At 37.0% G+C, this 27841-nt stretch overlaps 1 protein-coding gene across 1 annotated transcript; it reads left to right on the forward strand.

Moving 5' to 3' along the window:
* The first annotated feature begins 601 nt into the window (after positions 1-601).
* Positions 602-27741, forward strand: LOC140799889 (uncharacterized). The gene is made up of 23 exons (XM_073154414.1): positions 602-1223; positions 3212-3510; positions 3596-3737; positions 4008-4111; positions 4292-4500; positions 5120-5566; positions 5813-5853; positions 8008-8076; positions 10140-10240; positions 10355-10439; positions 10582-10680; positions 14067-14135; positions 14233-14364; positions 15099-15193; positions 15278-15377; positions 19161-19241; positions 19782-20171; positions 20862-20963; positions 21207-21464; positions 21613-21738; positions 21928-22482; positions 24660-26655; positions 27249-27741. The coding sequence occupies exons 1-22, from the start codon at positions 759-761 to the stop codon at positions 26646-26648; spliced, it is 5958 nt and encodes a 1985-aa protein (XP_073010515.1). The 5' UTR covers positions 602-758; the 3' UTR covers positions 26649-26655; positions 27249-27741.
* Positions 27742-27841: the final 100 nt, after the last annotated feature.

Consider the following 27841-nt stretch of genomic DNA (forward strand, 5'->3'; position numbering starts at 1 on the left):
AATAAAATTTTATCTTCTACAATTATTAGGTTAAAATTAATCATGGGTCCAGCCTATAGAAACTCCCTAAGGCTCGTTTCTTAGAAAGATTAGCCCAATTATCTATCGGTGGAGGGTGCAAATTATAATAATAGAAAAAGTTATGGCCTTTTTGATAGATTAGATTTTTGTACCCTTTCCGTTACAATTCGCCGCGGTTCGCGTGGCATGTCTTGTAGGCACAAATTATGCTGCTAAATTTAGAAAATAATCGAGTAAAAAGTCAGCGCTTCAATCTGTCTTGGAGCTTTTAATCTTCTCGTCAAACATTATTTTCAAATCAAATGAATTATAAATTTAAATTTACGTGATATATATATTAAAAAATTATATAAATCAAGTGGGTATTTGTTAAAGAAAATCACTCCCTCACTCCCACGTGGACTATATAAGTGTGGTAGATATAAGTCATGGTTTTTAAGTATAGAATAAGAATAATATAATATTTAGCAAGCAGACATAAGAATGGTATAAACTTTAAACCTCATCCTTCCATGTAGTGATGTAGATTATACGAGCGTGAGAGCTTTTTTTTTATTTTTTATTTTTTATTTTTAAAGTCGTCCGTCGTCGGCGTCGTCAATTTCCCTCACGTTTTTACACGTAACCCCCACGCAAAAGAAAACACGAGAGAGAAAGGGACAGAAAGAGAAGTTGGGAGAGAGAAAGGAAGGGGCTCTAGGGTTTGACTCTTTCTTCTTCGCTCTCTCTATCCACGTATGGAAATGCCTGGGGGGCGATCGAGCTACTCCCTCCTCAGCCAATTCGCCGACGACTCCCCGCCGTCCGACAGGAGCCGCGGAGGATGGGACGGAGGCGGCGGGGTGAGGATGCCGTTGCCGTCGGTGCTGCAGCGCCAGTCGAGCGGAAGTAGCTATGGGGGGAGCTCCTCCCTCTCCGGCGACGGATGGCACTACATCCCTTCTTCGTCGCTTGCAGGCATCGATCCGGGGTTGGCTCCTGCCGCCGCCGTGGCCGCGGAGGGGCGGGTCGGGTCGGCGGCCTCGTCGAAGAGCTGGGCGCTGCAGGCCGAGGAGACGTACCAGCTCCAGCTTGCTTTGGCCCTTCGGCTTTGCTCCGAGGCCACCTGCGCCGTCGATCCCAATTTCTTGGACCTCGGGAGCCAGATGGGCCCATCGACCACGGGTTCATCGTCGCCCGAGTCTCTCTCCCATCGCTTCTGGGTACGCATCATATTTTTTGAAATTTGCTCCATTCCCTTTGATTTGAGAATTTTATGCATATATGGGCGACAAATTTTCTGGCGAAGAGGAGGCAACATAGTCAATTGTGTTGGAATCTGATAGTGTCCGTAATGGGAATTACTTGCATAGTCGAGCAAATAGCCAAAAGAGAAAAAAGTAGACAGTGGAAATAATGCATTGGAGAATGAGGAAGTACAATAACTAGAGCCGGAAGCCTCTAATACATTACAGAGAGATTATAATACATTACAAAGAGATTACTACATATTATCTAAGACGATGAAACTGTACAAAGAAAGACGTTATCACACTAAATTTACCCTGACATATTGTCACATATCCAATTAAGGCTTCTGAATGGGATATTGAGATTTGCAGGAAATAGTCTTGAATAGCGGGTGAACCTTGGGTTTGCACTGATTAACTAGATCCTTCTTATGTATTCATCAATTAGTCAGTTATGCAAAGCTATGGAATACTTTTCCCAAGTAGACCAATCTATATTTATTCCCTCTTTCCTCTCTGCATTGCTTTGACCTACCTTTTCTAGTCCGGTTCTTTTTCAATGTCTTTTGGAGTTTAAATCATCTTTAAAATACTTAGAAATATAGGCAATTGTTCAACTTGTAGTATTCTTCAGTTTAAATTAATTTTCAAGTTTCAACTTCCTACCGCATATTCATCTTCTTGTTCACATCTGCACTTTTCTTCAGAAGTGCTTCCATTTTTATTATTTTTTGTTGGTACTCTTCTTATTGTGTAGCAACTTTCTGGATGACAAAGAGATAAAATTCATATATGCTCATGAATGGTAGGTGGCTTTGTGCCATTTCCTTTGTTGCACATCAACAACATTTGAACCAAACTGTAGAATATGCTCCTATGAGGCATTTCATAGGTCAATTATTAGACCACATTTACGTTAGGTTGAAGAAGAATAAACTTTTGGTGGATTCTTTCTTAATTCTGGCTTCTCTTTTAGCTTCAAATTACAAAACAAAGATTATAACATCCTTACTCTGAAGTTAAAAATAGCTAAAGGAAAATTGTACTATGCATAACAGAGATGAGTGTATTGACATATTAAAAATGCCAATCATGAGATAACTTCATTGGTGCATGATGCAAATTATAGAAGAACGATAATATTTATGACGGAAGGAGGAGGCAGCACAGAGGTTAAATAGCAGAAGAAAATCTTGGGAGACGTATGTGGTTGAACATGTAGTGTGTGATATCTTTAGCACTTTAGCTTCTTCATTCTCCTCTTTCCATTGTCACATCAGGAAGGACTTCTCTTTGTGAAAGGGTCTTCAGAAAAGTCATACGTCCTTCATTGTTTTGAATGTTGCTAGTGGCAGGTTTATCTCAAATCTTGTATGGTCTTGTGGTTCAATAAAATGATGGGTTGCTTGCTGTGGTCACTGCAAGTTTTTCATGACTGGATTGACAAGAGGACGATTAACCCTCCTGAAAGACGTATCTCATGGAGAATAAGGAAACCTCCTCAGATAGGAAACATAAGAAGTTTCAAGGAGGAGCTTCAGGAAAGTCTCAAAGCTTCATTGAGCACATGAATTTTTCTGTCTTAACAAGCATCTGCCTTTTAGATCTGCTCTTGACTTCTCATTTAAGTAAAGATATCCTTTATAGCATAATTTTAGAGATTTAGGGTGATTAGCATGGAATTAAATGAGTTCCTTTTGTCACTGTGATCTTTCCAGATTGCGTTGCCGATTTCCTCTAACTTTACTTAACGGTCTTTGTGCTACATTTCTTTCTTTGTAGAAGTTCGTTATTCCTATAATAAGATACTTCATGTATGTAGCAAGTTTAATCTGTCACCGCCACTTACCTGAGAGATCTATGTTCATAATACGCAAGAAAATATTTTATTGTTTTGCATAGTGATTTTGATATTTTCATAATCTGCATAATTCTTATCTTTTTCGTATTTTCTCTACCAGGTGAATGGTACTTTGTCGTACAATGATAAGATTCCAGATGGATTTTACATGATTCAAGGAATTGATCCTTTTGTATGGACACTCTGCACTGACGTGCAAGAAGAGAGTCGGATACCATCAATTGAGTCACTAAGAACTGTCTACCCCAACAATTCATCAATTGAAGTAGCTCTTATAGATAGAAGAATTGATCCTAATCTAAGGCACCTAGAAAGTACAGTATCTAGCTTTTCATGCAGTTGTCCTTCAACAAAAGATATGGTGGATAAGATTGCAGAACTAGTTTGTACTAGGCTGGGGTGAGTACAACATTATTTATTTATGTGTGGCCAGAAAGGTAGTTTCTCTTCGCTTCATTAACAAAACTCCCATTTCTGCTATAAGGGATGCAGCTTTAAACGAAGAAGAGCTGCTCCCCCGCTGGAAGGAATGCAGTGACTCTCTCAAGTCGAGTACTAGTTCTGTTGTACTCCAGATGGGAAAGTTATCTGCTGGTCTTTGCAGGCATCGTTCCGTGCTATTTAAAGTAAATCTTACTTCATCTTTTAATTCTTTCCAGCTTCTTGGTTTTATTGCAAGAACATGACTTACTGAAATTTTGATTCTTCACAAGTACATTCAAACTCCGCCACAGTATTCTATCAAGTTTTGTTTGGCTTGCCTTTTCTCTCTTCCAGATTTTCTAGACCTCTTTTCTGTTTGTTTCCTGGAAACTTGGTTCAGAGGATCACTTCAAATTTGATCATGATTTTCTTTTGCTTCATAAAATTTACCTACCTGCTGTTCTGATTTGTAGATGCTAGCGGATGCAGTGAATCTGCCATGCCGTGTTGCCAAGGGCTGTAAGTACTGTAAAAATGATGATGCTTCCTCCTGTCTTGTGCGCTTCGGTCTCGAAAGGTGCGCTACATACTGGAGTTACGACTTGCGATACATTATGACCTAGTCTTTTGCCCCTCTTCATTTGCAGATGCTATGCATGCACTAGTTTTTATGATCTTTTTTTGTTTTTTGTTTTTACGTTTTTTTCTTCATTATAAGATCATGAATCTCTAAGGTCATATATTTCTATTTTGACAGGGAGTGTTTAGTTGATCTGATTGGGGATCCAGGACATTTGTCTGATCCTGATTCCTTCCTCAATGGTCCTTACTCTATTTCAATATCATCACCTCTGCGACCTCCAAAATTCAAATCGGTGAAGACTACTGAGAATTTCAGTTCTTTGGCCAAGCAATACTTCTTAGATTGCCAGTCACTTAATCTCATATTTGATGATGCTTCTGCAGGTGATCAGTTTTAGAAAGCCCTTCACTCTCTTACAACTTCAGCTTGCACTTGCATGTTTCGTTATGTTCTTTTTTCTATTCTTCATTTCTTTGTGAACTTCCCTTCATTTACTGAAATTCCAATTCTCTTGGATGTTCTCATTGATTAGTTCTTCAGGTTACAATATGAAAGTTCAATCTTTGCTGCAAAATACTTAATTGTATTCCTCAACATTTTCCATTGAAGAAACTATATTTAATGTCTCCTGTGCCTGATAATGTTTGTGATGCTTTTGTCATCAAATATAGACTCTAGACAGTTGATTTATGTTTAATAGCCATTGCGAGAAGTTGTAAATTCCCCTAGGATCCTTCTCAAATGTGAGTGTTGCTCTAGCAGAAGGTTTGACCATTTTGAAATCTCAAGAATGAACAAAAATCAAGAGACATGCTCAGGAATCACATTTACTAACTATATAAGTTACTTCTGCGTAAGATCTTGTAGATGTAGGAACTAAATCTGGTTCTTGATCATGCCATAATATGACAGTGTATTCTCAGTTATTTATAGTACCTCAAATGAATTTGATATTTGCCAATTGAGTGCCTTACAGGACAATCACATCTTTTGTTATTGCAGGTGCTGGTGTTGGTGGAGAAGATGATCAGTCTTCTGCTAAGTGTCAAGATGAAATGTATGAAGGTGTTAACTACTGTCCACCAGGAACAAATAGCGAAACAAAAATTTCTAACCTGCCCCAAATAGATGCTCCAAAGATTGTTATACCAAGTTGTCCAGAAGTGATTTCATATTTACCCAAAAAGCATGACCTGTCACAGAAGTTGATGAGTTCTGAACCTACGAGACAGGATGAAGCACAAGTAAAATTTAGTCCACTGGATGGGCATGGGAAGGTTTTGCCGCTCATCCCTTCCTCTAATCTAAAGTCTGATAAAAAGAAAGATTTCAGGTTTGTGGAGGATCATCAACGAGGACGAAATAGATCCAACAGTGATATAACTTTTGCTGTCGATGACTTGGATATTCCATGGAACGAGTTGGTCTTGAAGGAAAAGATTGGAGCAGGTAATTTCATGTAGAGAACACAATTTGTACTGTTCTGTATTTCACTAGTAAAAACTAAGAACTAGTAAGACAGGTCATTTCTTTGCTTATGATATACACTACATTATACATACCTATGCAAAGATACATGCATGGAGATATCTGGGTACAAATTATTAGCATAATTTGTTCAGAGAACATAAACATAATACATATGATATTCTTTCTCTCATGGCCATGTTAAAAATCGGGTGGTTTAATTTTCAGGTTCTTTTGGAACTGTTCATCGTGCTGACTGGCATGGCTCGGTATGTTTATTCCATTTCATGCTAAAGTGTTATCCTTGCTTCATACGCCTAATATCTAATATTTTATCGCCTGGAACTGCTCTTGTGGGTTCCTAATATTTCTTTCATAAGTTCATTTTTTCTAATAATAGAATTCTCTCATTGTTATACTCAGAATGCAGGACTGTACAATCTTTAGTCCTTCATGCTCAATGGGTTTGCCTAATAAGCGATCTAGGCTTTCAAATCTTTCTTAATTTCTTTCAGTTACAATATTTTTAGAAGTGCAGAATGTGGAGGACTAGATTCCTTCCTTTCCTAGCAGTGTGATTGCTTCTTAGATTATTTTTAGAATTTCTTCTTGTTCTCAAGGGAACACCTAAAGCTTCTTGCAGCTGTTATTTAAACAATAATATACAGCTTAAAGTTGATTTTAATTTACTTTTTTAAAGTTTTAACAGTTAGATATTTATCTCTGTGATGCTTATTTATGTTTTTCTAGTATTTTGGTTATGACTCATGAAGTGTCCAACATTTGGACATGAACCTACATCTTACCCATACCAAAGTCCATGTCACAGGTCTTAATATGAAGATTCAGCCTATTACTGAAATATATATCGTCTGTCTTCCTTCAACAATGATAGGGAACTCACAATTTACAAATCTGTACAATTAAATATTTTAAAAGTTGAATGAATTGGTTGGATCGAAAGAAGGGAGATTTATACATTTGGTCCTCACTAGTTGTTTTTTTTTTTTTGTGTATAATATTTAACATTTATATCTGCCTTGTTTAGATGCGATTTTAGTCAGCTGCTACTGGTAGACTTACTCCTAAAGAGACTGAATTGCAATTGCAAACTCCCAAACTCTAACCCAAGCGGTTGTTTTCTCAAGTCTCAAACTGCTCTAATCAATTTTATCTAGTGTTTTGAAAAGCGGTAATGGCAGCCACCATGGCGGGACGACGCATCGGCTGCCTCGCAAAGTAGCAATGCGACCTGCCAAAGGCGGGCAAGACGCATTAGCGCTCGGGGCAGGCCGCTTTGGCGCTTGGCGGCCTGCCAAAGGCAGGCAATCCGCATTAGCGCTCGGGGCAGGCCGCTTTAGCACCTGGCGGCTTGCTAGATGCAAGTCTAGTCGATAGACACATGTCAAGTTCTTGCTAACGTAAAAAGAAATTGACATCGATCTCCTCAGTCTTTTCTCTAACTCGATCATCTTTTTCTGCCCTAAGCGGCAACAGCAGCACGAGCGGCGGCAAGCGATAGCATGAGCTCATCTGCATCTCTTGCCCATCCCGCTCTTCCGCTGCGGCCTTCTCTCCTTGGCAATGAGATGTTGAACTATCTCTTGTTCTCTCTACTTCCCTATTTTTTGAGCTTTTTTTTCTATGTTTCCAATTTTACCCCTGCTATAAATGGATGACAGGCTAGCATTTGAAGTAGTATTGAAGGGTAGTATGGGGATTTTTTTAATTTTCTAGGTTTTTAGAATCTCAGTAATTGTTAAATGAGAAAAAAAGATTAGTTATGATTCTATTTTAGCTACTTGTAATCTTAGTATTGATTTTTAGCTATATTAGAATATATTATATATAATTATTTTTAATTTTTTATATAATAAAATACTATATCGTCTTGGCGGGCCTTCTGCCTAGGCGCTAGGCAATGAGGTGACCACTTGCAATCCGTGGTAATCTTTCAATACACTGATTTTATTCTATCAAGTTGATATCTGTATCAACTGGCTCTCATCTTGGAAACAATATGTAAGAGAAGAACGGCTAGATGACATTTGAAAAGACGCCAACTGACAATAACCTTTCATATTTTCAAGATAATAGATGTAGATTTGTAGACAGAAGGTGCAATGAAAAAGCGCTTTATTTTGATGAAAATTAGGATCTATTTTATTGTGATCCCAAATAGATACACTAAGTGGTTGACGTTGCATTAGTGTTTGTTACTCTTTTTGTTGATTTTTTGAAACTTAAAATTGTTTACATCCTGTTATGTCTATAAGTTGTTAGCATAATCATCATCATGTTTATGTTCATGATCTTTTCTTTCATGAGCTTTGTCAATTTTGAATGAAGTTGTATCATTTCTGATTTGTGTGCTAGCATTGTAAGTGTCTTTTTTTTAACTTAGTAATGCATGATATCTTCAGGATGTTGCTGTAAAAATACTCATGGAACAAGATTTCCATCCAGAGCACCTTAAGGAGTTCTTGAGAGAGGTATGCTCAAGGAGACATCTTTTGTTGGCCATTCTTTATTGTTGTTGCTGTATTCATCTCTTCAAGTTTTTATAAGGATTTATATTAGTTGGAATCTTAGATGATTTGTCGATCCCAAGTAGCTGATAGTTAACTAATCGCTGATCATTCAACTTTATGCATGATTTCATTCTTATAGGCAATGATGGCCGTAGATTTTTTAGGATATTTAGAGATGTTTTTGTATTCTCGGCGTATCAGGCTTTGGGTTTTGGTTTAAATATATGTATTAAAACCTACATTGTAATGTTTTATCTTTAGATTATTTTTTATAAATATTTTATTTTATTAAAGATAAAATAATAGTTAAATATAAATATTGTTCAACACATAATATGATTAAATACATTTATCAAAACTAATATTAATGATTGAACAATCCATAATATAATTGAACACATAATATTAAGTGATAATAATTCAATAATTAAAACTAATGTCTAGTTGAGTATAACATGACGAGGAGAACCAAATACTTTATTTGCCGGCACAAGAATAACACGAGAATATTGTATTAAATACTGTCGATAATTTTTAAAACTCATCCACTGATAGTATTGCTTGTTACAACGTCTTACATATTTCATACGAATATTCTCGTATGATATGACATGAATTTTAAACATGCACGGAAATTATAGTTGATTTGATGATGATTGATGGAGATAGAAAAAAAAAAGCTCCATAGGAGTCCGCGTGCTAAGTGTCGTGTCACTATCGGCATAGCCATTTTTGCTTATAGGTTCTTGTGATTAAGCATATATAAGTTAATCTTTGCGTTAATTGTGTTGGGATTGAGTTTTGATTTGTGGAGTACATGGATTTTATGAATAATCAAGCTGGAAATATGATGTGAATAATTATGTTGCTTGCTTAAAGGTCATGTTGTTGAGGCCCTTGGTACACGCATTTGACATTTTCTCTGATAATCTGATATATGGTGCGGTCATAAGTCTGCTATTGTTCCATGGTTTCCTATCCTGGAAAGTAGAAACTAGCATGTAGTGCATGCCTCTTGTCCCTCATCTTCCTCCACAGCAGATGAGAATCTCCATTTGATAGCTTTTCTTTCTAGGTTGGCTCTCCAATGCCAGATTAGAGTGATCTGAGTGAGATTAGGAGTAAAGATCTTGTCCATTCAACCTTTGCATTGTGCATCATTGAATAAGATCTTTCAAGCTGAGGTTCTTTGAAGGACATCCTTGGGAGACACTTAGGTTCAGCCGTTCAGGCATAACATTACTAGGCCAATTTCTAGAACTGTAGTTATATGTTCTGAACAACTGAACCTTACAGGGCTACAAATATCTCAATTGATTCAGTTATAAGCAGAGGGTAAGTTATTTGTGAGATAGAGATTGAGATGTTGCTAGGTTTTATATATTTGAAGTGGTAGTACAATCAGATGACAACTATTAATTGCTCCTGGAAAGGTTTTATATATATATATATACAGGGTCATGTTAAGTCATGAGACAAAACTTGGCAGCCATCTAGGCCATATTTTACTATGTACAGAAACAAAGTGAATACTTGGGAGGTAAACAAAGTACAGATGTATGCAATTCAGCATTCAGCAATAACTCTACTGATATTCCAGATGGTAATATATTTCTAAGTATGGGAAACTGTTTTATGAAAGAACCAAACCTTGTGAATGTTTTATCTATTAATGGCACAGTACCGTTGGTGATATGCTTCTTCTGGAAGTTCAAATATTTTGCAAAAGCTATTGACAGAAACATAATAATCATAAGAGGATATCTAAATTTGTTGAAGACTACTGATCTCAGTCTTACTGGGATACATAACCAGGCAACCTGCTACTTCAAGAAAATTATTTGTTTCCTATAAGCCGATAAATTGTCGTATGTTCACTGTTCAGGATTGTGAGAAAAATGTCCCTCTAGAAGGAGAATCTTGTTCATGTTTTGGGAGTATATATGTAATGGCAATTCATGGAATTTGGTTTACTTATTGTTCAAATGTAGGCTTAATCTCAATGCTGTTCTGTTGTATGTTAGGTCGCCATAATGAAAAGCCTGCGGCATCCAAATATCGTTCTTTTCATGGGTGCTGTTACTGAACGTCCAAACCTATCCATTGTCACTGAATATTTGTCAAGGTTTTTCCTATATCTTCTTTTTAAACCCTTTTGATCTTTTCTTTGCAAAACTAAACAGAGGATGCCCTGCTTCTGTTGCCTTTTATGTCTAGATGTTTTTCCTTTGACTTGCAGAGGCAGTTTATATAGGCTGTTACACAGAAGTGGTGCAAGGGAAATTCTAGATGAGAGACGTCGATTAAATATGGCATTTGATGTGGTATGCCTTTGTTGACATAGTATATGTTGTGATATCTATCTGTCTTTTGCTTTAAGGAATTTTCTGTGGTAATGAGTTGCATATTGCATGCAGCCATTCTTGAACTCAATAATACATGAGTAATGGACAATTGGTTTTTTAGGCAAAGGGAATGAACTATCTTCATAGACGGAATCCTCCTATTGTTCATCGAGATCTGAAATCTCCAAATCTTCTGGTTGACAAGAAGTACACAGTGAAAGTAAGATACATAATTTCCTTTTAACATATTGAAACTAGTACCTGGTCTCTTGTTGCTGGGACTGGTTAGCACTGGTTATTTCTTTGATGCCTCTGCATTCCATTCTTCCCATTGAAATTTTTGCACCTCTTGGTTGACTTAATTGCTCAGTTTGTTGGTTTAATGATTTTCGTATCTTAACAGTTGATATGAGCTTTACTTACATTCCTATGGATTATTCATCTGGCATTTATTAGAAGATGAAGCTATTTTTATTTTCAACAATTTGACAAACACATTAGGCCACAGATAAGGTGCATCTCTTGGCATGATTCAGGTTTCCAAACTTCCTACTTGTACATTCTTTGATCTGGCAGAATTATATAAGCTCTAGCAGATACAAGCCAGTGAGTTTGGCATAATCTAAATGGTAGAGCAGTTTTTAATTGGTTAAATATGTTTCTTCAATTTTAGATTCCTATTAGCAGGTGGCAACTGCACTAAGACCTGCAAATCTGCCAGGTTATCTTGGATTTAAGGTTAATTTTACAGAAGGCTGGATGCAGGTGTCCATGCTTTTATTGTTGTAAGAGACAAACATCAATTTGTGAGGCCTAGACTTTCTAATTTTACTTAAATGTTTAGTGGATCCAAGGAGTTTTATTGCAAAAGCAAAGTAAAAGTGCAAATTCTACTTGCACCTATGTGCTTCATGAACCATAAAAGAGTTCCATACCTTTAGGTTTTAAAAAATTAAGAGGTTGTTTCACAGGTTTATTGGTTTTCATAATCTCAAGTATGGTGTGATCTGTTTGACACTTTCCTGCTCCTGCATAAGCAATTTTTAGTTACAGCTATGTGCTCCATAAAAGGTTTCTACACCTTTGTGATGAAAACTGTAGGAGGTTGTTTCCAAAAATTTGTTTACTAATTTTCAAATTTGATGTGCTTTGCTTGTCTTTTCTTGCTTTTGTGCACCACACCCTTAGGATTCAATTCTACATGCATATTTATCTGTTGTCACGACTAGAATTAGAATGTTATGTAGCCCAACAGAACTTGAGATTCACGAAGTTTTAACATTAACTTTTCAAAATCCACAATATAAAAAAGCTAAATGTAATATAATTTTAAGTCAATAAATAAAAACTCTCAAGGAAATAAAGATGTTCAAGTTAGACAACCAATGTCTTTATAGCAACAATTAATGCAACTAAAAGAGAAAAAAAATCAAATCCTAGGAGGAGGTGACCGAATCTCGGTGCACCATGTTCTTCGCCATGCTGATCAGATTTAAAATAAATGGCATACTTCATAATGCAACTAATTAACCGATGTAAAACTATGAGTTGGATGTGGTTTTAGGGGAGGTGGTGGATGAAAGATGTGAGAAAAGTGGGAATAAGGTTTCACACCTTCATCACAATGGTTTCATACCAAATCTCACAATGTAGACAAAATTCAAATTATTCATCAACCCCAAATGGGAAAACGATTGGTGTTAACATAGGCCTACAATGACAATAAGCGAAAAACACTCTAAATAATAAAAAATAAATATGGCCTTAACCACCACATAATAAAAAAGGATATTATATCTAATCAAAACAAAATCTCTATTGGAGGTATCGTCAACTGGCAGTGCCTCCTGTACTGCTACATATGCCAATATGTCCTGTCAGTGATTTCCACATCATTCTCCCCGAATGGGAGAGAACTCGATTCCGTCGAATATGTCCTTCTACTGCTCTTATATTGCTCTAGGATATTAGGTCATGTCGCTCTGAATCACAGTGATTGAGCCATGTGTCATCAAATGTAGGTTGTCCTTTCCAACAAATTAGATATCGTTGGGTGCCATCTTCTCTCGTAAATATAATCTTATCATCTAAAATTTTATCATAAACTGATAGTATGCTTAAGTTTCATTTTGCAGAGCTTTTCAATCTAAAATGTCATTTCTCATTTCAGCCTTGAGCCTATTGATCCACATCAACTAGATGTCACTAGCGAGATAGCGTTCGGTTCTTTTTTTTATGATTGATTTGGTTAGAGTCATCTAAAGGAGATTTTTGGTCTAGGATGAAATTGTTTTCTAACCTCATTAAAGTCACTTAAATTGATTAGTATATGATTAAGATAGTCTTGAATCACCACAGGGAGATTCTGATCTAGCCGAGACATCCGACCTACTCATAATTTAGGTTTCGCTTGATGCACGAAAAACAACATTTCACGATGTATAACATTGCTCAAAGGTAACTTTGATAGCATAATAACATATACATATATTCTTAAAGTACGAGACGGATAAAAATATAGGTTAATCCATCTGTGATCTATGTGGAAGAACTCAAATCGATAATCCATGTATGAGTAAAAATGTTATGTTTATCCATAAATAAATTTATACTTTAATTTAATGATATACATAATTTTTAAAACTAAAACAAATTAAATTTGTGCCAAATTTGATCCCAAAGATTAGGGCTACGCCGAATTGAGCCTACCTATCTAAATAAATGGGTTATGCGGCCCAACTTCCTTGAACAAACGTAGAGTCGCAACCAAACACCTATTGATTTGGGTTGGTTCTTTTTTTGACCTAACTGAATTTGAAATATAATAAGTCAAAACCCACAACAAAACCCACTTGGGCTAAGCTGGAAGGTGAAAAGAGTCGAGGAAGGAAAGAAGAAAGGACTAGCTTGTCGGCTAGAGTGGTCGATGGTGAACTATCCTTCCCTCCATGGTTGACGGCCATGGAGATCACCGCCTCGGTGATCCGAGCCGTGAGAGCACCAACTAAAGGCATCAATGATGTTAGGCCTCCCATGCGAAGCTTTTTCGATTATCTGACAACAACTTGAAATCCCTGGCCTATGCATTTCACCCCATGGAGCCTCAAACATATTAATGAAGGTACACAACTATCTACTCTACTAAACTCAAATTAAATATAAGAAGGTGAAGGAGGACTCACAAAAAAGTCGTCGGATAGTCTCCAATTGCTTCGGCGGTTTTCCGACGGCTGCCTCGAACGACAGTGGCTTCGGCGAGAAAGGAAGAAGAAGAAGAAGAAGGGGGAAAGGAGATGATGGGGTTTGGGGTGGGGTGGGTGAAAGAGGAGAGCTAGTTTTTATAGATAAGGTTTTTCTAGGTTTTGTTGATTTGCAAACTGGTGATATCGGCTGAGAAGGCTGTCATCATCTCCCTCGTTGCGTAACAGACGAGAGGGAGGGAAGGAGAATCATATGCACTGCACGTCACCTTCCAATTTATTATGTTTTTTTTAAAGTTCTGGTTATTACATCTGTTATATTTCATTCATTTTATTTCTATATCATAGTTAGGAAGTATTTAGGTTTCCATCAATTTTAATTGCAAATTATTTTATGACTTTCAAGGTTTGTGATTTCGGGCTTTCACGATTAAAGGCAAGTACGTTTTTATCCTCCAAGTCTCTGGCAGGAACTGTAAGTTGCTTCAATCTGTTGCTTGCCTGCATCTTCAATTTATTGAGAACACTATGGGCCTCTCTGGTTCTAAAATTTCACTTTCTTTCGACATTAGCCTGAATGGATGGCACCAGAAGTATTACGAGATGAACCATCAAATGAGAAGTCTGATGTGTACAGCTTTGGTGTTATCCTATGGGAACTTATGACATTGCAACAACCGTGGACTAACTTAAATCCAGCTCAGGTTTGTAGTTAACTTCCTACATCCAAGGGTGAAGGCCACTAGTTGATGGCAAGTAGTTCTACTTTATGACTTGTAATTTGCAAGAAAATTGAGTTCATTTATGAGGTTTCTTAAGGAGATAATCCTAATATTGCTTAATATTCTAAAATCACTTTAATCAACAGTCAGTGCACATATCCCATGGACTATATTTTTTTCCTTTTTACTGCTCACAGGAAGGGGATAATCGGAATTATTTTGCTCCTAAATCCATTTGGATGTTAAGCAGTAGCTTGATAAATAGTTCTTCTGTGTGGATAAGGGAATTTTTTTTTAATCATGGATCCTTGAGTAGATTGGAAGGAAAATTCTGCCTATAGATCCAACAAAAGCTGTAGACAACAAAGGTTCATAATTGTTTGTGCAGGATATAGTGACAGTCCATTGAATTCATGTGTGCACTTTTCATCTGTGTGCCAGAACTCTGCACTTAGTGGACAATACTTGAAGATAATGCACCTTGAGAAAAGTTTCTTTGTGTGTACTCTAGTAATTTTTTATTCATTTTGGATTTTTCGAACAATTGATTACTGAATATCCTCACCAAGCAGTATCCTATGCCTGTTTATCTGTCTTCAGGCTTTCATTAGCAACCAATATGGTCAAGCAAAAATTAATTCATTCGCTCGACTTTAAGATGATAATTTTTCTTGGAGCATGCTGCAGATTTAGTTATAGCGCTCTTTCCTCTATAGGTGGTTGCTGCAGTAGGGTTCAAAGGAAGACGGCTTGATGTTCCAACTGATCTGAATCCTCAGGTAGCTGCTATCATTGAGTCTTGTTGGGCCAAGTAAGTGGTGTTGTAGTTTTCTCTTTTGTCTTGCTATGCTCTGCTGTTCTGCTTTATGATAATGGCATACCATCTATACTGTAGTGAACCTTGGAAAAGACCATCATTCTCCAGTATCATGGAATCCTTGAAGCCTCTGATTAAGTCTCCGATACTCCAGAAAGTTCGTGCAGATATGCCACAGGTTTCCTAAATTGCTCCACTAGAACAGCAACCTCCTTCCTTTCTGGTATGCATGAGTAACCTGAACCAGGGCCACAGTATTTGGAACTTGATCAGGTAAGTTACATTCTGTTGTTAAAAATATTCATTTAGTGGCACGACTATATTCCAGATTCTGAAAATGCTACTATAACAGTTTCTTACTAAGCAAAGATGCATCTGTTTCATGAAGATTTAAGGTTTGCACTCCTTTAATTGCAAGGTAAATAAGCTGGTACAAATCTGCAAGACTATTCAAGTAATTCAGCTATAATTTGCCTCATAATGAAAACAATGGCCACTAAATGCTCCTCCATATTTTGATTGAATTTCTGTGTTATAACTACCATAAATAGCTAATTTTAAATAGGATAAGCTGATTATAACTGTAAAGTGCAACTTCATTTAATTATGCTTGTGTTAGCTAAGTATGCTATCAGTTTTAAACTCATGGAGTTCTAGAATTTTCTTTTTGAGTTTATTGCTTTTTGAGGAATAATTGAATTTTAGTGAGGCTTTACTTCCCCCCAACTGTCATTGTAATGAAACGACGAGTAGTCAGCTTTTAAACCCATTCTTCCAAGTTGGTTTGTCTTGAAGTAAAGATGTCACAAAAGATGATTGTTACCTTCAACAGTTTTGTTTTCCAGAGAGCTATTGGTGAGTCTCAATGATGGCAAATGGATGGAAAAACTCACTAGGTTGACTCCATGTTATTGTCTTGGTTTTGGTCTTGTTTTTGTGGACTGACTGAAACTCACTTTCATTGATCTATTGGTCTAAATAGTATTAAGTTTATAACTTGTGTGAGAGGTTATCATAGTTGGGTTCCTGCTTATGTTTGAGTAGTCATTTGACCCTTTAATGGGTTTACCATTAATCATGTGGTGCTCCAACTGAAGTCATGTTAGAAGACAAAAATCAAAATATGATTCTCATCTTGCGTAATATCTGGTGCATGTAATCAGTTCAATTATTAACATAAATAACTTAGGGAATGTAATTGCAACTGCTACATTTTAGAATCCTTTTGAAAACCGTGTCATGTATTTCCAGGTTCATTGCTCTCCTCCTGCTGTCTCAAAGCGAGTGGCAAGCTGCTGATGATTTGAGCACTGCTGTCAAATGGCCCTCAGTGATCCTTCCATTGCCAATGAAATTCAGTTGCCTGTCAATTCTACATGTACAGTTTGTTTGGCCAAAACAAATCATTGTTGAAAATGAGCTAATATGCGATCAACAACACCGATGTTAGCGTCAATATTTGTTTGGAGCGGGTATAGAGGGATTCATCTTCCCGCGATGATTATTATTGTTTAAATCTAATTTGTATAAATCACTTCTCTAGGTACATTATCGTGCTCTATGTATACATGTATCAATGCCACACAGAATAGTGATAAAAGATAGGCAATAGTTTGATACAATGTTGCATGAATGGTAGTGTAAGAGTTATTTGGATAAGAAAAGAAAAGTTCGTTGACCATAAGTTGAATGATGCTAAAGGTAGATAGCTTTAGGATCATGATCTATGATTTTGCTATTCATTTCAATTCTTCTCAAGTTTATATTTAGTTGGAACGTTAAAAAGTGGTGATAAATGTAATCAACGATTATGCTTTTGCAATGGTAGGGTGAAGATAAATATCTCTTAAAAAAATTTATCATCCACTTGTTGCAATTGAAAATTATAAAAATAATATATTTTTGGGATACGATACCGTGACGAATTAAGCTGAACTCGTAATATTAAACTTTGATCTAAATCAGAGTAATTAAAACAGTAATTATTAAGCTCTTTTTTATATATCAAAACAAAAATATTATCTTTTATTTATAAAAATAAATGGACACTAATTAAAAGGTGTCATAACCGAAAAGTTTGTTATATAATTAAAAAATAGTTAGAAGACTAAAAGATGCAGTTGAGAGGATGCTTTTTAAATAATAAATAATTATTTATAATTATGAAAATGAGTCTTATCTAAAAATTTATTCACAAATTTATTTATTTATTTTAAAATAACATTATAAAAATTAATATTTCTAATATATTTTTCCCTTAAACTATTCGAGTAATTTTTCCAACGGTGTTGCTAAGATGCAGTGGCCTGCAATGTGTTTCCGATACTAATAGGGACCAATGCTTTTGCGGAAACCACTTTGCACACTCGAATAAGATGAACTTACACTTGATCGTAAAGCCATTTATAATTTTACTTGTTTGTTTCTTTGTTGTTATAATGCTCTAAATGGGGGCATGTAGAGTCCAAACGGATTTGATATGACCGAAGAATACTACTAGAGATGACAATTTTCTTATATATATATATTCATGAATATGATCCTCAAGTTATCAAATACAATTGGGAAGATGATCGCTGTTCTGGAGAGTAATTCTTAGGGTGGTGCTTTTCGGCTAGACCTTGTACAGTGGGAGATATTTGATGTGATATGAAATTGATAGGAAAATAATTAAGAATAGTAAAATTGTATTAAGAATAATATTTTGTACTGAATGACTAAAATATGTTTTAGTGGATAGAAATAAGCACTAATACATAAATAATATTTTAATTAATTTTTACTTGTATACTTTTTTATAAGAGAAGTGTGGACTTTTTTTGTACTTAAGGGAGAGAGAGAGAGAGAGGAGAGTATACTAATACGAACTTTGAGAGAGGAAGTATAATAATAAAATAATAGTTAATTTAGGTGTTAGCCTCTCAAGGGAAAAAATATACTTTTTTTAAATTATTAATTTGGTGGTATAAAATGAGAGGAGAGAGAAATATGAATTACTACACTAACATAAGTCTAAGTGATTGCTTAGTTATTATACCAATATAATTATGCTTATTTTTGAAAAAATCAATTCTTATTCCGCAAGTAAATAGATGCTTGACTCTTTTTAGGGGCACCGTTAGCTTGTGGTGACCTAGATAGAAATATCTCAGCCAAGGTTAACCAAGTAAGGGTGCTTCACTGCTTTATCATGACATAAGCACACTGGGCAGCACTCCCAACGCTACTTTTGAAGGTTCAACCCTGGGGTCTTTCTCAAAGGTCTTCTTTTATTTTTTGTTGCTCTGCGGTTCTTATGGCCTTGGTTGGATCGCCAGCGTTCGAAAAAGTTTTCTACCCATTAAGATAAAGACTTTTTTGTAAGGGGTTTTCATGCCCATTTTCGTAGCCTTTTTGTGGTTAATTGTTGGGATTCTTTTAACATCTTCTTTAGCCCATTTTATCGTACCCTTTTGGGATGCTTTCCTTCTTAGTATGTGGTTGTTTTGCTCTCCACTATCAATCTCATAGTATTGATCTTCTTGGAGGATGACCTCACTATGCTCGAGGCTCTAGCAAGCCACAAACGACTCTTTGGTTTGTTCTGATGGTTATTATGGAATAAGAAGAATCAATTTGTCTTCAGGATAGAAACCTGGACGACTATAGGCCTATGAAATTCCATTCTTCGAGATATAGAAAGATTGGAGTTTTTCCTTTCGAGTATCTTTTGAGACCTTATGTGATTTTACCCTTCCATATATATTTTCCACTTCGTTTATTCTTTGTTGCTCTGGGGTTCTTATGGCCTTAGTTGGATTGCCGGCATTCGAAAAAGTTTCCTACCCATTAAGATAAAGACTTTTTTGTAAGGGGTTTTCATGCCCATTCTCGTAGCCTTTTTGTGGTTAATTGTTGGGATTCTTTTAACATTTTTTTTAGCGTATTTTATCGTACCCTTTTGGAATGCTTTCTTTCCTAGTATGTGGTTGTTTTGCTCTCCACCATTAATCTCATAGTATTGATCTTTTTGAAGGATGACTTCACTATGCTTGAGGCTCTGGTAAGCCACAAACGTCTTTTTGGTTTGTTCCGATGGTTATTATGGAATAAGAAGAATCAATGTGTTTTCAGGATAGAGACCTGAACGACTTCTCCGAGATATAGAAAGATTAGAGTTCCTCCTTTCGAGTATCTTTTGAGACCTTATATGATTTTACCCTTCCATATATATTTTCCACTTCTTCAATAATATAACGAGTAAATTCATTTAAGACACCGTGCCATTTATTTTTATTATCGTTTACACCCGGGGTTAATTTTACCATAATATTAGTTAACATAATAGATAATATTACATTTCTTTTGAATATAAAGAAATTAAAATATTTAGAATATCTCTTGTTTGACCTTGAATAATAGTTCAATAGTTCTCAATTTATATATGTGCATAATAGGATTTTTTATTTATTAATAGTATACAATACGAGCAACTACTTTTTATGGACTCCGAAAGTAACGAGTCACGGAGACGGATATCCATACGCGAGTCGGACCGGTGATCTCTACCCGTTTTAACCCCCCATCTCGTTGAGGGAATTAGGGCAAGAACGAGAGGTTCGGGCCCATGGAGATGGAGAGCTCACGCAGATCCACCACCGCCCGGGAACCCAGCCTCAAGAAGCCTAGACTGGCTCAAGGACCCACCGCGGCCGTCAACCGTGACAGCCAGTTCCCGATGCCGCCGCCGTCGTCGTCGAGGTCCGCCACGGCTCAGGCGTTGCTCTCCAGGTCAAGAGAGGAGGATTCAGTGAGAGGAGGAGGAGGAGGAAGTTACCAGCAACAGCAGGAGCTGGTAGCGCAGTACAAGACGGCGCTTGCGGAGCTTACGTTCAATTCGAAGCCCATCATTACGAATCTCACCATCATCGCCGGGGAGAATGTCCACGCTGCCAAGGGGATCGCCGCCACCATCTGCGCCAATGTTCTTGAGGTGACATGATTTACTAGAATTTTCTTATCAATTATGTACTCAAGCTTCTGTAAAGTTCGATTCCTTTTTCTTCTCTTTTGTACTTGAAGCAGTTAGTACTGCAATCGAGTGATTGCGATGTAATATCTCTCGTTTTAGTAGTGGAAGGCAATCCTCTGTTGTAATAGGAAAAAAAGGCAGCTTATTTTGTGCACTCGTTCTTTGTCTACTAAGTAAGTTGTGAACTTGGAGAAATTCGCCTTTCCAATTAAACGAGTTCTGGACAGATGACTTCTGAGTTGTGCCGATATGCAAGTACTTGTAAATTGTAGTGGAACACCGTTATCTCCACTGAAATTTGTTGACTTTTTCCTTCTTTCTCTAAATTTTTGGTGTTGGGTTTTCGAGTTGGTTGTAATGCTTTGGACTGCATATTATATCTGGATTATGGTAAGAAACTGCAGTTTCTCATTTCTACTTCTGTCAAAGTATTAGGTACCACAGGATTTCTAGACTCTTCTTCTGTGATGATAAGTTGTATTCAAACTTGTACCATCCATGAATAGTTCAGTATTTTTGGAAGTGTTAATGAACGGTTCAGTATAGGATGCTCTCTGCAGATCTAAGCATGGATAGTGACTATCATCTGTTTTCTGTCCCTCTGTGGCAATATTTCTGGTGCATTTATCTAATGTTGACTTTTACTTGCAGGTCCCCTGTGATAAAAAATTGCCGTCTCTATATCTTCTTGATAGTATTGTCAAGAATATTGGAAGAGATTATATTAAATATTTTGCTGCAAGACTGCCGGAGGTAGGACTACCTAAAACATCATACATACATACATACATACATAGAGAGAGAGAGTTTATTGTTTCTTTTCTATGTACTTTCTGACTTTGATTATCTTTACGAGATTATAGTTAAGAACTTAATATATATTTCTTGAACAGTTTTTTTTTTCATATAATTTGATTTACTTTGAATTTCAAGTTAATTTTCTTTCCTTTGTTCAGAAGTCTATATTCTTCTTTTCCTTTGTTTGCAACATTGTAGGTATTCTGCAAGGCTTATAAACAGGTTGATCCTTCTATGCATTCTAGTATGAGACACCTTTTTGGAACATGGAAAGGAGTTTTTCGTCCTTCATCGCTTCAGGAGATTGAGAAAGAATTGAATTTCCAACCAATCATCAATGGTTCATCAAGAGTTGCAATCCCGAGAACTGATTCTCAGTCGCAAAGTACACCCAACAGCATTCATGTGAATCCAAAATATTTAGAAGCAAAACAGCGGCTTCAACAGTCAACTAAGGTGAGTGAAATCTCTAAGTTTGTTTCTACTATTTCTTTTAGTGCATGATGAGATCCTTACTAAAGGTAGTTCATTAACTTTCTTTTGTTTGCAGTTCAATGTCATTTTGGTTTGCTGATCAGCTTCTGTTATTTATTTATTTATGAAGGGACCAGTAGGAAAAAATGATCACCTCAGTACCAAGGTAAATTATGGTGTTGTCACAGAGAGGTCTGATGGGAGAGCCATTGATAGAAGTACACGGCCGTGGGCGGATATTTTGAGCAATAGACCTGTATGCATTTTGCTCCTCCTTTGATTCTTTGCATATTTAACCATGAAAGAGATGTTTAAATTCAATTTTCCTTTGTAGCTTTCCCTTTAAGCCACTTCTAGTTAAAAGTGGAAGGTTTAACTTACATTTTTCTTTAAAAGTGGAAGTCCTTTTTTTTCCCTTTTGACTTATGTTTTAGATTAAATGCAGAATGTGCAACGCCCTCAGAGGGATCTGTTAAATAATCCCATACCTGAAAAAGAAGTAAGCGATTTCAGAGGTCCTGAATTTTCCTCTGAGATCCCTCAGCAGTCAGACCTGGGAGTTGGAAGGGTTAGCCAGACACTAAGAGAGCGAGATGGATATGAAAAACCATATTATGTTACTGGTATAGATTCTTCTGAAACACAAGTGATCGGAGGGAACCATTTTGGAATAAGTAAGTCTTTGGAATCTGCACAATCTGAAAGCCATCTGCCTTTGGGTCATCTAAACAATACAGGAAGGAGCAGATCGTCATCTAAAACATGGAAGAATTCTGAAGAAGAAGAGTATGTGTGGGATCAGATGAATTCTCAAGAAACAGATTGCAGTGTAAAGAAAGGTGAATGGAACGGTGAAGATGCAAATAAGTTTTCAAATTTGCAAAGGAACAAGTGGATGCCTCCAGTTACTCAGCACCTAGAATCACATCTGAACAATGTCAAGAGCTTTTCTAGATCTGGGAAGGCCACAGGAAAGGATGGAAAAGTTCCACCTTTTAAGGTATATATCTATTTAAGTTCTTATTTAATTTCTTGTTGTTAAATCTGAATCACATACTAGCTAGCTATTTTTAGCTGTAGTAGAAGCTATTCTTCTCTTCTTTGCATGTAATTTTTCCATATAGAATGCATTTTATATGCTAGCGAAGCTGCTGAGTACATTCTAGAGAAACACAAGCAGAAAAGACGTAGGTTGCTAAAAAAATTTCCACTGTATTGGATGTAATTGGTTTCGTAATTGCACCAAACTACAAAGATAATGAATGCAATAGAGGTAGGAGCGAAAACGGATTAGATAGTGCTCAACCAACATCCGAATCCATATTTTTTATCCGGACATAGATATTTGACAGTTAGCAAAAATTAAAACCATATCCTAACTAATTGGATACGGATATTAGTTGGATACAAATCAAACGGATACGGATCAAATATTAACCGGACACGAATATGAACCGAGTCATTAAATAAAATTACACAATGCTCAATAGATAAGGAATTCTCCTTTTTGAAACACAAGTATAAATGCACTTGCACATATACAATTTTGTATGCTGATGTGAAATGATGAATCTACACAAATATACATTTTTGTCTATAATTCGTTCAGTCTATAGACATACTACACCTATAGATAAGAGTTGCAGCATATAACAAAGAACTATAACACAAATTTTTAGTGCATATAACTCCAAATTGGACTGCTCATATTTGTCAAATAGGTGAATTTAATCAACCAAAATTAGTCTTGTTAAAAGAGGGCGAAGAACCAAGGACAGATGGAATCATCTTCTGCAGTGACCCTTCACTAGAATTAGAAAGCTTGTTGTAGATCTGAACCATTATATGTCCTGAAAATGCCAAATGCTGGTTAAAATCAAAATCACAAAGTATGGATCTAATAAGTTTAATAGTATAAGCATTTTCCTAAAACAAATACATTAAGAAGTATGACTCCTAGAAGAGATCAACAATTGAGAGCTTATAGTCCTAATTTTCTACATTTAGAATTGCCGCAGGAACTGTCCCATGTCTAAAATTTAAAAATAAACAAAAATTTAAGGACCTAAAGTCACAAATGCAAATGGTTCAAGGTCAGAACCTCCTTTCTGCAATGAAGACATTGATTCATAAATATTACAAAGATTAAGAACAATAGAAGAAGTACGAGACAAGCTCTCCGTATTTAATAGGCCGATGGCTTTAGCAATGTGACAATGGTGAATGAGCTTCTTCAATGAGCTCCATTCATCTAATGAGCTTCAATATCTTGGATAAGATTTTGTCGATGGCTTTACCAATGTGACAATCACTAATCCCAATTCAGTTTCATCAAGAGAGACGTCAAATTAGTTGATGATAAATCAGATTTACATCCAAAGTGCTCCAAATACTAGATTTATGCAACACATTAAATATAACAAAATAAAAATACACAGATCAAATGATAGCCTACTATGATTTGTTAACAAGAAGCATCAAGCACGTTTGTCACAAAAGCAATCTCGAGGGAAAGGATGAAAAGGAAGTAGATGGGGAAATGTAGGGAGTTGGGGGTGAGGAAGGGAACAATATCGCCCTTGGAGATGGAGAAGCGAGAGGAGATGGAGCGCGTCAGAGCAAAGGAAGAGGAAGGAGAGGGACTCTCTGGAGTTGACATCAGCAAGAACGAGGCATTCGGGATAGGTGGACACTTGGCAAAAGGAGACCATGGAACTTTCGTGGTGGCCGAGTGAGGTATGTTGGATGAATAGCTAGGTTAGGGGTAGATAGTTTTAATTGTTTATATATAAACAGGTAAACAGATACCTGAACCCGAATACGACTAAATTGTATAAAACCATATCCGGATCTGATTTTTTTCCTCTCTATCGGGATCTAGATCCGGGACAGGCAGCAAATTTGCACCCATATCCGGTCTGATCCGGATATGGTTTCGGGTCGTGTCGTACTTAATCCGACCCATTTTCACCCCTAAATAAAGGTAACTAGACCGGATATGGTTTCGGGTTGGGTCGTACTTAATCCGACCTGCTTTCACCCCTAAATAAAGGTAACCGATGATATTCATTTCAATTACTTTACTGGCATATGGTAACTTTCACTTCTTAACTTGATCATCGTGTTATCACTGACGACAGCTGATACATCGAGGTTGATGTATATCTGTTTGTGCAGGACCATGAAGTTAATCTTCCAGATCTCCAAATTAAGCATGATGCTAACTCAAAAATTGATAGAGAAAGTTCTGCAGAGTTACAATCTGAACGATATGTCTCAGAGCCTCATACCTCTTCAAAGTGGGTCCCATGTGCATCAGCATCACCACTTACAGATATTGGATTGGATAAGATAACCTCAAAGTTTTCTAGTCAATCACAGGTGAGGCCCAAATCTTTTGGTGGTAGTTTATCGAAGAGTATATCTTCATCTTTACCTATTACAGGGTCTCTATCTGTTAGTACATCTTCAAACTTTGGAAGTTTAAGTAATATAGTGTCGAGACCAGATGAAACATTTGCGCAACAAAGGCAGCATGATTTGCAACCTCCATCACACTCCACTCATCTACCTCCATCACACTCCACTCATCTACCTCCATCTTCCTCACCATTTCCTCATCTTGAATTATCAAATGTTGCAGAACATGAACATCTTCATTCCAACTCTTTTTCTCAAATGGGTCAAAAACCAATTAATCTTCAAGCTCAGTCGAATCAAGGAAAGCAACCAGGTGTTGCTGTGGATTCTTTTTCTAATCCAGCTCAAAATGTTGTCCAGAATCCTAACAGTCTGATAAATCCAACGGCAACACTGCCACAGCCTTCTCAACACGTGCAAAACCCATCTGCTTCCGCATCTTCAGAACACTATGCACACCTTAAGCCACATATTCCCTCCCTTCATCAATCACAGTCCAGTCTAGCACTGCAAGAGACCCTGCAGTGTCAACCTTCTGTTCAGTTCTCTCTGCCCAGGAGTTGTGGAGCACAACAAATAGGAGATCGAAGAGGTGATTTAAATAATCCTGCTGTTGAAACCTCAGGACAACCTAGCACAAGTGATTTATTGGCTGCTATTATTAGGAGTGGACTTCTGCCTAGTAATCAAGTGAGCAGTCTGCAGAACTTGAATGTAAAGCATTCCCTGCCAAGTGGACCTCTTCCTACTCAAGTTTCATCTGTTGCAGTCACTCCTTTATCAGTATTGCTGTCAACAGCCCGTGGTGAGATACCAACTCTGATGCTGCCCCTAATGAGCACAGTGCTTCCACCCTTGCCACCTGGTCCACCGCCGCCATCATCCTTGGTACTTCCAACCTGTCAGATCTCTAACACTTCCAGTTCCACTGTAGATCCACTTTCAAGTCTTCTAAGTTCTTTAGTTGCAAAAGGATTAATATCCTCAGCAGCATCGGAAATTAAAGCTGGAAGTTCAGCTCAGCCTGATCAACTTCCAAACCAGAGCAGTGGCCTTGTTCATTGCACCTCAAAGCATGTTCTTCCAACTTCAACTACCACAAGCATTGAGTCGTTTACAGAAAGAGGTTCCTCGGCTTCTGAATCAGTCTCTCTGGCAGATGCTGCTTTGTCACAGTCTGCTTCAACTGAAATAGCAGGCCTCATTGGCTTTGACTTCAAGTCAGAGACACTGCGAGAATACCATCCCCAAGTAATATATAGCCTGTTTGATAACCTAAATTATCAATGTAGTATATGTGGTCTAAGATTCAGATTTGATGAGCAGCTTAATAGCCACTTGGAATGGCATGGGCATAAGAAGCTTGAAGGGAGTAATTTTAGAAGTGTGTGCCGAAGATGGTATATGGATACACATGAGTGGATTGCTGGATTGGTTGGACCAAAAAATGGACAGATGGAGTTGACCGCATCTCTGGACGATGTAGGCCTTCTGGAAGAACATTGTGAACGAATGGTTCCTGCAGATGAAAACCAGATTATATGTGCATTATGTGGAGAACCATTTGAAGATTTTTATTCTGTTGAAAGGGATGAATGGATGTATAAAGATGCTGTTTTCTTGAAGTTACAAATTATGCAAGATATTACTGCAGACATGGATGAGACTGAAGGGCAGGTACCTATTGTGCATGCCAAGTGTATATCTAGAAGCTCATCCTTTGTCATGGAAGAAGTGGGAGCATGATTTTGCGGTATGTTCTATATTAGTTACCCTATTTTGATCTTGCATTACATTTCTTGTCATCTCGTCACATTTATGGAGTATCTAGTTGTTCTACATCCTTCAGATTTTTCTCATTTGGGAAAAAAATGCTCAACCTTTTGGCACATTTTTAAGCAAGCTTATGCAGAGCACGCCAAATTGGATTCTCTGGCTCCTGTAACTAAGATTGTTCTAGTCATGGATTGCAATGTTGGTCACGACATGCCCTGGTCATTGTGCAGTGGCATGTCGCAATCATGCCGACAATTTGAGAGTGCTCGCCAAAATTGCCGATTACAGTGTCCCCATTGTGCCATGCCAGCATTTACCTTACAATTGACTAATTGGCATGTTCTCATGCCACTGTCTATGATTTACAAATTTTCACTGCATAAGAAACATAACAGAAAGCTTTTCTCAAAAAAGAATCATTACTGGAAGGATCAAAGCTCACAATTTATCCTCTAATATCATGAACTTTTGACCAATAGGATGGATGGTCATTCTAAATATAAAAAAATACTCTTGTTTCTTTAAGTTTTTATTGATCATAATATTTTCCCTCTTTCTTATTCCTTGCAGTTCTGTTTGATATTTTACGGAGAGACGTGTACCACTATGTAGTAGTAGTTCCAGGAACTGGAATCAAATCTACTAGATTTTGCTTACTCTTGACACTCTTGACCTATGGCATTGCATGGCAACAGGGATATTCTATTGCGTATGAAAATGAGCAGTCGTCTTTCACCCCCCACGTGTATGTGTCTATGTCTGGAAGAGATCTATAGTCAAATTGTTGCCTTCTCCAGTCACTTGCCAAAGGTGTTTGATGTAGTTTGCGTGTTTTGTGTTCATTGATCCAGTTCTACGTCAGGCATGGGGGAAAAAGAAGAAGAAGAAACAATGTATGTTCATGCCTCACTTTCTTGCCAGAAAATTTTGACATTGTAAAATAGATAGATACCTGCCACTTCAGTATCTTTTCTTTTTGATCAATTTGGTGGCATAGGACTTGTGCTTGAGAATCGCAGCGGCTGTAATATTCTTGGTATAAAGAGTTACTTTTTGTCACAAATTTAATGTGCAAGGATTCGTTTGCTTCTATTCTATGGTCCTACTTTATTCTTCACAAAGCCTTTTGAGCAGTAGCCGTTAATCTCGCACTGCAACTTCTT

This window comes from Typha latifolia, chromosome 1, assembly GCF_019914945.1.
Source record: "Typha latifolia isolate L0001 chromosome 1, TyphaL0001v2, whole genome shotgun sequence".
Taxonomy (NCBI): Eukaryota; Viridiplantae; Streptophyta; class Magnoliopsida; order Poales; family Typhaceae; genus Typha; species Typha latifolia.